General features: G+C 44.2%; 1 protein-coding gene across 8 annotated transcripts in view; it reads right to left on the bottom strand.

Annotated features, from left to right (window-relative positions):
- The window catches only part of nf1a (neurofibromin 1a), a 132194-nt gene that overhangs the window by 117593 nt on the left and 2034 nt on the right, over positions 1 to 12567 (bottom strand). For all 8 annotated transcript variants that reach the window (XM_079514833.1, XM_079514835.1, XM_079514840.1 and 5 more), the window contains exons 2-3: positions 4154 to 4297; positions 3093 to 3176 (exon numbers count right to left, since the gene is read on the bottom strand). In XM_079514833.1, the coding sequence (XP_079370959.1) occupies positions 3093 to 3176; positions 4154 to 4297 (228 nt within the window). The remainder of the gene's footprint in view (positions 1 to 3092; positions 3177 to 4153; positions 4298 to 12567) is intronic.

The raw sequence follows: 12567 nt of genomic DNA, 5'->3' as shown, positions 1-12567 counted from the left end.
AGGCTCCCATCGGAGGCCCAGCCCTGGTCCAGGCCCTGGCCCAGCACTAACTCAAGTGAAGGAAACACCTGCAAATGTAATCTGGGGCCTGGCGGGTCGCTGAGGTACCTCTAGGAAGGAGGGAGCGCAAGGATTGATGGGGGCTTAAGTACATTACCAGAGAGGACCGTGTCTGCTTGAACGCAGAACAGAGACGTTCGATAATTTTATGCCTTTTGTTTCCGAAAGGCTTTCAAGTAAATGCAGATGAATGGGAGATGGATGGATTCACACCGTTGGGCTGTCAGGGAGCCTGGCTAGTCGGAACCGCTATCTTTGGAGTTGGACAAGTAGAGGGAGGGTACTTGTCCCATACGGCAGGGGTCTTTTTCAGCCCACAGACCCCTTAAAGGAGCATTCAGTGATTTGGGTGATTTGGAAAACCACCCAGTCCGCCCCGGTAACAAAATGTGCACATGCACGCTCTACAGTGGGGGGGAAGTGCAACAGGCCAACAGCATGTGCACCAAGGCCCGCCCCCCACTCGATCATGATTGGAGGAAGGCCCCTCTCATCCTAATTGGATGAAGGTTTTGCCACCCGCCACCAAAACTGAAACTAGGGTTTTTTGACCCCAGAGCCCTTTCTGAAACCAGTCCCTTGACTTGAAGTGCTCTCGGGAGGTTCCCTCGTCAGAAAGTGCCCCTCCAGCTGAATCAAGTTCCATTGATTAGGGTGCTGGGTATAAAAAACTGTTTGGAAATACACTCGCCCTCCTTGTGCAGAAACAGGAAACAGACACCATTCGTTGCCATGGTTACCATCACGCAATTGTGTTACCTGTTATTTTGTTTGTACAGTTATATTGCATTTTATCGTGTATGTTTGTGACATGTGGATTTCATTAATATGGAAAAAGGAAATACAGCGTGTCAAAAATGACATGTCATATACATCCATGGTGTTTATAAATCATAAGTTGTTTTGTTTGTGTGGTTTCATAACTTTCATTTATCGTTTTTTTCACGGTGGGGTAAATAAAGAGCCCTTGTGAACATCAGTTGGAGTGTTGTCTATTCTGCATCAGATGAAGATTGTTTAGGAGGAGTTTATTTATCATTTATTTGTGGTGGTACTTACATTTGTAGGTCGCGTTTTCCATGCGGACAGAGAACAGGGCTGCACAAGGCAATCGAGTCTAGATCGGCACAGACTCGCTCTTGAGGGCTTTATAAGCCACTTCCACTCAAGGCTGCTTGGTTTCGGACGACACTTAATATGGCGCAGCCTCGCGTGAACGCGCATATCGAGGGCAAGTGTGTAGAGCGAGTGGCGAGGAGCTGGTTTCAGAAAGGGGGCAGGGGCTCACTGGGGACAGGGAGGATTTCCTTATATGGTCAGCACACTCTATAGTAGGGAGGATTATCCAGAAAAAAAGGAAAAATAAGTGATATTTGAATTAAGTCAAATCACTGAATATACCTTTAACTGAGAAAGAGACCCCCCCACTACAAATAAAACCGTATAAAACTGTTGCAGATTAAACTTTTTCATGGATTTCATATATATAGTTGGAGTCATGCTAATGTGTAATTTCATGCTAATGTGTATTTTCAGATAGTTAACCTTTTAAATACATCAATATTTAGTCAACTTGACCGTTAGCTCTGTACTTGGTACGCTCATTTTCTCTCTACACAAGCTTAAAATTTCACCTGTGTGTGTTTCACCTTAAAATAGCCGATCTACAAGCGATCTACATCTACAAGCGGCTATAATGCTTCCTATCACACAAAGATTTGGCGGACCCCCTGTAGTAACTCTGAGGACCCCCTGTAGTAACTCTGAGGACCCCCTGTTGAAGGCCCTTTACTGTAGAACGAAGAGGTAAAACTCATACCCGTGTGAAGTGAGGGGCGCTCTTATCACCGTACATCATCATGACGTAACATGTCGATTTGCTCAGACACTGAATTCTCCATTCATTGTCAATGGCATTTACTGTTTACTGTAGCTGAATATAGGAGAAAAAAATCACACCTGTGGGAAGTGAGGGCCGCCTTTTATCATCCGCCACATGACGACACTGGGCCCGGGGGCATGCTTAACACTAATTACTAGGCATGTAACGATACACTCAAATCACGATACGATACGTATCACAATATGAGGTTCACAATACAATTTTTCACAATATTTTCAACACAATTATTTTCCAGACAAATGACCGAAAAATCTTTTTTTTTTAATGATTTCTCTTCCCCCCCAAGCTTTTTTCACATTTTTTATTTAACTACATTGCAAAAGTAGCATTACTTTTCATGTAAAATTACTTAATTTCTGTGCAACAACTGTAAACATGCTTTCATGTTTAAACCTAGCTCGAGTTGGTATATGGTATGGTATAAGGTCAATAGGGGGTATGTATGTATCGGCTGGGTGTATGTACATGGCCTACTTGTGCGCAATGCGCAAGTTGGCAGCTCAACAGAGCGCATTTAGAGTTATGCCAATGACTGTATACACGTCTTTGGAATCAAAACCATGGGGTGCCTTGGACGTGTATAGGCGTCTTTACGACTTTTTTATTGATACAATTGTCTCCACCAGGCCGAAGGCATGGGGAGAGAGTATGTTTTGCACTCCGTCCGTCCGCGCGCGCGCGCGTGCGCGCGTGCGTGCGTGCGTGAGTGTGTGTGTGTGTGTGTGTGTGTGTGTGTGTGTGTGTGTGTCTGTTACCAGCTAATCTCCGGCACCGTTAACCCGGTCGATGCCACATTTTGCACACACACTCCCTGGATGCCAACGATGAACCTAGGCCACAGATTTTCTGTTATAGCGCCACCAGGAGGCCGACTTTTGAAAAACCCATTATTTGTTATTACTCCTTCAGATTCTGTCCAAAAATCCTGCAAATCGTTACACACTATCTCTATAGTCATGTGTTCAAGACGGATCTGTCTGATATTTCATATTCCATCATAATTGGCTAACTTTCAAGTTCAGCCAGCGACCTCGATGGCATAGTGAGTTAAGAGCACTAGACTCAATGTCCTGAGATTAGGGGTTTTGAGGTGTCTTGCTGTACAGAAGGAGGAGAAATAAATGCTCACCCCAGCCAGGCACTTCTCCAGTGTGTCCAGGATGACGAGCTGTGAGAGGTAGAGGTTCTTTTCCTGGACATCCCCAAATATCCGCTGCGAGAGACACACACACACACACACACACACACACACACACACACACACACACACACACACACACACACACACACACACACACACACACACACACACACACACACACACACACACACACACACACACACACACACACACACACACACACACACACACACACACACACACACACACACACACACACACACACACACACACACACACACACACACACACACAAAATTTATGTTTTAGAATGCAACACGTCAACCAAAGCTCATAAATGCATGGTTATGTTTATTTTAAAGGTTCCTTAACCCATTTTGACCTGAGATCAGATTCTAAAAATGTCTTCTACATCCTGACAGTTTTCTGAAAAAGCTATGTTTCTATGTCGGTGGTTCTGATCTTGTAGATCTGCTATTTTTCAATAACTAAAGCATAACATAATGCTAACACCAAAAGGGGTTCCTGCCCAAAATGGGTTAAAGTACCACTCTTAATGGTTTACAGATAGACTTTATTATCAGCATAGGCTGAATTCCATATAAATCGTTGCAACTTGTCATTGTGTATTTTCTTCATTGTCTAATGGAATATCACTGGACAGCAGAAACCCAGCTGGTTATCATAACCCAAGGGAACCCCTAATCCAAATCTACTACCAGTTAGGCAAAAGCACACTTAATCCCCTAGAGTGGGAGCAGTGGCGCTTGCATGTTTATCTTGCTTAATAAGAAGTCAGGTGCGTTTGAGATTGACAGGTGTCCCCCCGGCCCTGTTGACCACCTCCCCCTCCAGCTTCTATCTTTTTGTACGCATCATCATTTATGAATCTTAGAAATCTTCCACAGTCCTTTCCTTGCACATGTGCACATTCCAATCAAATGATTACGTTTGGGGACACCCCATAGCAGCGCAACGGTGATAAATGCTTCCTTGACAAAAAAGGGAAACAAATCTGTTCCTGAATAGTTTTTTAACTCAACACTCACCATGTTGTTGACATTTTTGAGGATGCCGGTGAGCCCGCTGATTACCAGGGAGAACTTGTACTTGGAGATGTTGATCAGACACTCCTTGTTGTGCTCTGTGCTGACTTTGGTGTGGGTGTTCTGGTGTCCCGCTTTGATGGGAAGCTTGGAAGAGAAGAACACAGTAGCTGCAGTCATGCTAGGATGTCTGGGTTGTCAAGTGTCCAGTAACAGCACATGGATGACTGATCACAAAGCTTGTTCAATAACAAAAGCGACTTTACACCCCAACATTTATTACACCATTATAGTTTCTGCATGTGCTTCTATAAAATGATTATTTGCTAGTGGGGTTTTTTGTTATGGTGTAACAAACATAATAATAAATGATTACACTATATCCGATTAGATAATGACAGTTTTGCTTTTTTTGTGTTAGTCTAGGCTTTGTGTTGACATAAGCCGTCAATGGACAGGAAGGGGAGATACAAGAGAGGAGAGGAGAGCAGAAATAGCAAGGGAGCAAAAAGAGAGATAGAGAATTAGAGAGGAGAGACAGAAACAGTAGAGTGAGTGAGAGCAGAAAAAAAGAAAGAGATGGGGTGTGTGTGTGTGTGTGTGTGGGGGGGGGGGGTAGACATCCTACAGTGGAGGAACAAAGAAGCCTTGTCCTCAAGCCTCGCCTTATACCGCACGCACGCACGTGCACAGTGCACACAAACAAACACACATAAGACACCGACTATTGGTAGGGAGGGTCCATGTGAACTTCCGATCAGTGGGTAGTTTGTTTGACATAAACAATTCACCAAGAAGCTTTGACACTTCAACTGCACAACTCGAACACGCAACAATGACATTCCACCATGATGTGCAGTAGTCTCATAGAAAAATCACACCCGTGTGAACTGAGTGGTGTAAGGTCTTATATAGACTGATCAGCTGTGGTCTGACGTAATGTCTGACGTAATGAAATCACACCCGTGTGAACTGGATGACCATAGCAACCATGCTCATTTTTTTGGTACGGACAGACACGTAAACGGACAGACACGTAAACTAACAAAGCCAGTTGTAGGAGTGGTTTACACCACTCAAAAACAAACAAAGCCAGTTGTAGGAGTGGTTTACACCACTCAAAAGAAATAATACTTGTGTGAAGTGAGCGGTGCCTTTTTAGCATGATGATGAGAACGCCATCATACATCAGCCAATCAAAGTCATCGATTCCGTGCTCAAACGGACAGACAGACGTATACACACACACAAAGCGGTGCATAGGAGCGGCGCCGGCTGCACCACTCAAATAAAACGGATTTATATAAGAATAGGGTGATGATGCTGCAACACAATAAGAGTAGACAATGTAGTGCCCAAGTACCCAGTTTGATTATAGCTTGATTATAGTCTGTCTAGTACCCTTAATGTCCCGTGTCAATATAAAGCAAAATTGCCACAAACAATAATCATGCACCTCGACTTTGCGTGGAAGGAAGGATGGGTGAGAGAGGAAGGGGTTGAAGCCCTATGGTATACTTTGTTGTACGACGGCGTTGATGACGTGGTGTGCTCATATACATCAATACGCTTAGCTTTACTGTGTGGAGTTCTCATGTTCTCCCCGTGTCCCATAAGGTAGGTACCCTCACGAAAAACATGCAGTAATCCTGGTCTCTAAACTGCCTCCCCCCTGGCCAGCCGGGGGACGCCTGATGGAGGGAAATGGAACTGGTTGGAATAACATGCAGCCCGAAACGCGTTGGTCGTGTTTTTAATATTTAACTAATCAATGAAATAAAGGATTTTTCTACTTCTACTGGACAGAGCTGCCTTGGACCCTCTTTTAAGTTCGCCACCTTCTATCTCCTTCCACAGTGACATTGACTCAAGGTATAGAACTTTTTAAGAACTCTTGTGCTTTGCTATATGTAACCCTCTCCAAAGAGCACCTGTCAACAGTTCTCTCTACATATAAAGGACCCACGTAGCGCTTCTTCGTTTCTTTTTTTCTGGTTGGAATAACGTGTTCCTTCCACGCGCTACGTCCTACTGGCGAAACTCCCCCCTGTCAGGTGAAATGAAGCGGCTTGGAATCCTCATGCATAGAAGGAAGCATGAGGTCAGTCTGCTGCTCTTACATTAGATAATTGACACTGGGTGAAGAAATGGATGGCAAAATCATGGGGAAAAAATTAAATAAAGATTTTCTACATATTCACCTATGACGTAATGACGACATCTGCAAAATAGGGGCGCCAGGTCTTTTTTTTTAGCAGTCTGTCTGTCTGTCTGTCACAGAATGTCCGTTTGAGCGCAAAATGTCCATGACGTCATGTTGTTGACATCATCATTGTGATGAAAGGCACCCGCTCACTTCACACGAGTGTGATTTTTACTGTGGTTTCTTTCAACATGGTGACAGATTGTATGTATACTCATATTTGATAAAATATGCATGTCAACTCATGTCAGACCCAGTGCCAAGTATAGGGGGATCAAGTATAGAGAGACCCTTGGGGAATCCTAGTAAGCTACACTACAGTAAATACATGATAGGGTATAAGTATTTGTTCAGCTGTACTCCGTTCTTAACCGTCTGGCTGCCAGGATTAATTCATTAATTTACCTGTATACTGTTAGGATTTTCTCCGTTTTACCCTTATTTTGAAGGAGCCAAAACACGCGACCAGATGTTACTTAGGACTCGAGTGAGTGTTATGACGGACCAAATCCGGTCTCACACTCGGACACAACAAAGGATCACCACGACCATTACAGCGTTGGCTATGGACCGACAAATAAAGCTCGTTTTGACCAGAAATGCCATCTGGGACAAGGAAGGAATAGGAGATAAAGGCGATCGAAAGAAACGGATACAGTGGGTGCGGATGCGTGCGCAGTTCAAGATGGCGCGCTATATTAGTGTTGACAACATCACCTACAGTAGCAACCCAGTGCTAATGTAAGTAGCATCACGACTTGATCGATCATAAACACTATAAAGACCAATTGCTATACATCTACGGCAGGGGTGCCCAAAAGGTAGATTGTGATCAAGGATGTGCAAGTAGATCACATGACATGCCCCTAGAAATATACAATTTAAATATAAATTATAGGCATCTGCCACTGGAATTAAGGCAACTTGACTTGATTGACCGACATCAAAAAGGGCCTGTCAGCTCACTCAAACACACAATGCAATATCTTCTTTGTTTTCAAGAGTGTACCATTACAAAGTTATATACCAGAAATCGCACCTGTGTGAACTGAGCGGTGCAACTATACATTTATTGTTATAGTTTACTGTACAGTGTACTGTGCGGGGGTCCCCGGAACATCCATATACCCCCCTCCCCCCCGGAACGCACCCAGGAGGCCAGCCCGGTTCCGGGGAGCCGTCCCACGTCCTAAACGGTTGAGAAATGACAGTGTTACTGTGTGGGGGGCCCCAGGGCATCCCTCTACTATACGTTCCCCAATTAATTTTCCTCGAGGGCCATATTTTGACTAGGGTACCAGGCTGGGGGCCGAGTCCGCACCCCTGAGGTCGAGGTCTTGCCCTGAAAATGAATTTTCAGGGCAGGACCCCATTTGAAAAGGATGCCCAGTTTGACATGCATAGGCTACAGACCCCCATTTAATGCCATTTATATATGGGACCCCACCCCCCCCAAAAAAAGGGGGGGGGGAAAAAATTAATTCTTCCCCCCAATAGGCGGCCCGCGGGCCGCCTATTGGGGAACCCTGCTACTGTAATACCCCAAATCATCATATATACCGTTAATGTGTGTGTGTGTGTGTTACAGTGTTAGGCTGCGCAACAGTGTTACGTTGTGAAAACCAACCAAACGCTATTTCGTGCTCAGACAGACAGACCCAGGCAGGGACAAACATAGCCGTCTATAGGAGTGGTTGCACCACTCAAAAATAATAATTTTATGTTTTGCTTTATGTGCAACACAATGTTATAAAATATGCGACCCTTTTGCTTTGAGACCTCACGGCTGCATTCGACACTTTTACAACACACTATTCCCCTCTCCTGTCTAGAGTGTGAGTGTAGTGTGTGCGTATCGGAGACACAGCTTTAAACTGGTTCAGGTCCTATCAGATTGTTCTGTAGCCCTAGGTGACTCCACATCGTCCTCTGCCCCTCTCCCATGTGGAGTCCCGCAGGGCTAAATTCTAGGCCCCATCCTATTTTCCCTCTAGGTTTGATTTTTTTCTTTTTTAAAGCATGGAATTCCCTCCCACTTCTACGCAGATGACTAGCAGATTTACTGCCTGAATAAAAAAGATCCCACCACTTCCCTGAACACACTGCTGGAATGTCTGAAGGACAAAAGCTTGGATGGCCCAAATTCCTACATTTTAATGAAAGTAAAACAGACATGGTGTTCAGACCCAGCAATGTCTGTGACACCTCTCTGGATCTGGGCCCCCTGCAGCCATTTTTAAAACGGGTGGTAACAAACCTTGGTGTCAAATTGGACTGTGATTTTAAGTTTGACAAACGGATTAACTCATTTACGGCCAAAAGCGCCATCTGGTGGTGACCCAGGGTGCCATTCAGTCATTCAATAGGTGAAGCATCTTATTCTGAAAGCAGTGTCACTCGGAAACCGAATTCTCGCTATGTAACAGGTGCTGCGATTGTTATTTAATTCACCCAACCAAGGATCATATCGTTTAGAGAAATGAGGCGCAAATCAAGCTTGTTTTGACCCAAATAGAAGAATCCGAGATATTACATTACTAAAAATGGTGTCCCCATGGCATAGACAGCATAATATTAATTTCCGTTGTTTGGGTTTCTTCTCAATCTCGGTGCAGAGGGAGTTTACACAGGAGGCGTCAAAAGGCGATCTAGACGCCGAATGAGTTAACTCTGTTAAATCCATCTTTTATCAGCTGAGGCGGTTAGCCAAAGTCAAGTCTGCTGTAATCTTTTCTGATTTTGAACGTCTTATCCAGGCTTTTATCTCAACCCGAGTGGACTACTGTAATGCACTTTACGACTACAGTTAGTCCAAAACGCGGCAGCTCGTCTCTTAACGCTTTGTGTGCCCACACAACACTTTCAAAAAAAAAAAAACAGGGTGCCCACTTTTTACATTCATTTTTTTTGACATTTCTTTTTTTGCAAAGACGTCCACAGACGTCTTGGGCACTACATACGGGACGTTTCCCAGGACGTCTGTGGACGTCTTCGGCACACAACTTAACAGGGGCACTGAAGTATGATCACAATCTCCCCGGTTCTCGCCTCCCTACACCAGGCCGGCTCCCTGTGCGTTACAGGATCGACTCGATCGAGTTTAAGATTTTGTTGTTTGTTTATACGTCTTTAAATGAGTTGGCACCATTGTACATATCAGAACTTGTACCTCCCAAAGAGAAGAATATCAGTGTTTCCCCTATAAGCATGATTGTGTGGTGGTGGGCCACCACACAAACATGACACAATCATCACAGTAGGATTAGTAGGCGGCCGTGAATAGGCACAAAAAAAAACGCCACAGGCCCGACGTGAAAGCTCTCCTCCCCACACTATGAGCTTCTGGCTAGGGCAAACACTGAATCTACAAGGGTCCTGAGCTCGACTGACCAGGCACTTTTTCAAATTTTTCGACGTAATACTTGCCATTAATATAGTGGTTGCAATTAATATAGTGGTTGCAAAGGTGTTCATTGATTGTCTGAGTCGACCATGTAGGAGTTGTGGTCTGGTTTTGGTGAATATTAACCCATTTTGGGCGGGAAGACAGATGAAGAACCCTCTAAGGACCAATGACAGACCTCCCGTACATCCTGGAACTTAAGTAGTTCCGGCCATTTGGTGGCAGTCTTGGGGGCGGGGCCACACATTAAAAATAAATGAATCCACAAAACTAGCGTAATTTGTATTGTTGACCTATTTCTACCATATTAGAGCAACTTTCGTTCAACTTTGACCCGTCTCTGTCACATGGAACTATTTTTTATGTCCAGTATCACTACGAGAGCAGCAGTACAAAGCCATAGTTCCAAGTGACAGAGGGGTCAAAGTTGAACGAATGTTGCTCTATAGTCTATGGTAGAAAGAAATAGGTCAACAATACAAATCACAATCACAGAATGGTTGCACTGTTGCACTGTCACTCTATTATGTATTGTTGTTTTGCTCTCAGTATTTTATTTCAGTAATTTTTACAATTTTTTTGTACCGAGTGTACAGCACTTTGGTTCAACAATGTTTTAAATGTGCTTTATAAATAAAGTAGATTGGATATGCAGTGGGGGTTTCACCTTTCTCTCTCAGGTCCTTGGCATGAAAACCATTGATGACCCAATATATCATTCCACAGTCATAAGCTCTCAAATATGGGATGAAAATGTTCCCACCAGGTGATCATTTGAAAATGCTTACGTTTTACAGAGACTGAATTCCATGTCTCAATATTCTCTTGAGTCCGCAACACTGGTAATATTCAGCTCCACTGGTTTATTCAACATTTCAATCACTAGGATCTTCTTCAGGAAATCTCCATTTCTCCAAGATCGTAGTGATCGAAACGTTGAATCTTAATAAACCAATGGAGCTGAGTTTTGCCAGTGTTGCAGACTCTTTTCTCCTGTATTGTCATTTGTCCAGCACCTGGACTAGAGTGGATGTGCATGCACTATCACCTTTGTCAATATTCTCTTGAAACATTCAGTTTGTCATAATTTTTCCCCTAAACTTGTAAGCAATGGAGAGATAGAAAGAAGGTGATTTATTTATTTATTTGCTAATCCTTTCCCCATATTGTTCAAAGCATGTTTTTGGTAATCCATGAATTGTATAATATTCACTGAAATAATGAGGAATTCAAAATATTGCCCAGCCCTACAGTCCCTTGGCGCAAGCATGCACTCAGAGTGACACACACTCACATGCACATAATGCACAACATGTAAACAGACCCAGCCCCTGTTTTGGATCTGGCACGGCACAGCATGGTCAGTAACGTCTTTGTTTCACAGAGACAGGGCTGGACATTCCTCAAAAAGGCACACAGAGGAGCCATCTTTTGCCTTATGCACTCTGACTTAACATGTGGCACATAGACACCCGCTGTGTGCATATTAGCCCTACAGGATGTACCAGGCAAAATACTATCTAGAAAGTAGAGGTGCTCCGATCGATCTGTGATCGGAAAGACTTTCACTCCAAATGACTCGATCGGTGATCGGCAATTTACCTGATCTGGAGAAATCGATCTTTTATACCATTTAAGCGGCATAAACGTCAATCAGATATATTGTATAATATCGTTTTGCATCTTTGTGACAGGCCTAAACATGACACACACACACACACACACACACACACACACACACACACACACACACACACACACACACACACACACACACACACACACACACACACACACACACACACACACACACACACACACACACACACACACACACACACACACACACACACACACACACACACACACACACACACACACACACACACAGGTCAATCGTTTTTTTTAATTTATTTATATATATATATAATTTTTATCCCACGATTTTGCAACCCATTTTTTCACCCAGTGTCAATCTAATGTAATCCTGGGCGCTACACTTCCTCTGCCAACATGGGGGGGCAGCGGACTGACTTCATGCTTCCTTCTATGCATGAGTAGTCCAAGCTGCTTCTTTTCACCTGACAGGGGAGAGTTTCCCCCGGTCGGACGTAGCGCGTGGAAGGAACACGTTATTCTGACCAGTTCCTTTCCCCTCCATCAGGCGCCCGGCTGGCCAGGGGGAAGTAGTTTAGAGATCAGGATTACTGCATGTTTTTGTGAGGGTACCTACCCTAGGGGACACGGGGAGAACATGCAAACTCCACAAAGAAAGGCCCTTTTGCAAACCACGCCTCGGGTATGGGCACTGGTGACACGGAGGAGAGAACACGCCCACAGCGTCCGCAGTGGGAATCGAACCCAGGACCTTCTAGCTGTGAGGCGACAGCAACTGCCACCAATCGGCCAATCGTGAGAAAAATAATCGTGATTGGGCTCGGCCGCAAAACAAAGCTGATTGGAGCACATCTATAGAGTAATCAATAATGACTGAGTAGTACTGATATATATGGCAGCCAAGTCTATGGGCTTTTTAATGTTTGTTTAGATCACTTATGACGTAAATCGAATGGCAGTCTATGGACTTTTAAATGTTGTTGTTTAAGGCAGCAGTTAAACACTAACGACGTGAGACACCATGTGGCCAATATAAATACAGTGGGTGCCCACTTTAGTTGGAAAATGAAAAATATCAATAGTTTTTGAGTGGTGCAAACCACTCCAACAACTGGCTTTGTTAGTACCCGTGTGTGTTTGTGCCTGTACGGGTGAGCATGGTTGCTATGGTTAGTATGTGACGTCACTGACATC

This window comes from Electrona antarctica (assembly GCF_951216825.1).
Source record: "Electrona antarctica genome assembly, chromosome: 11".
Classification (NCBI taxonomy): domain Eukaryota; kingdom Metazoa; phylum Chordata; class Actinopteri; order Myctophiformes; family Myctophidae; genus Electrona; species Electrona antarctica.
This window is presented reverse-complemented; position numbering and strand designations above follow the sequence as displayed.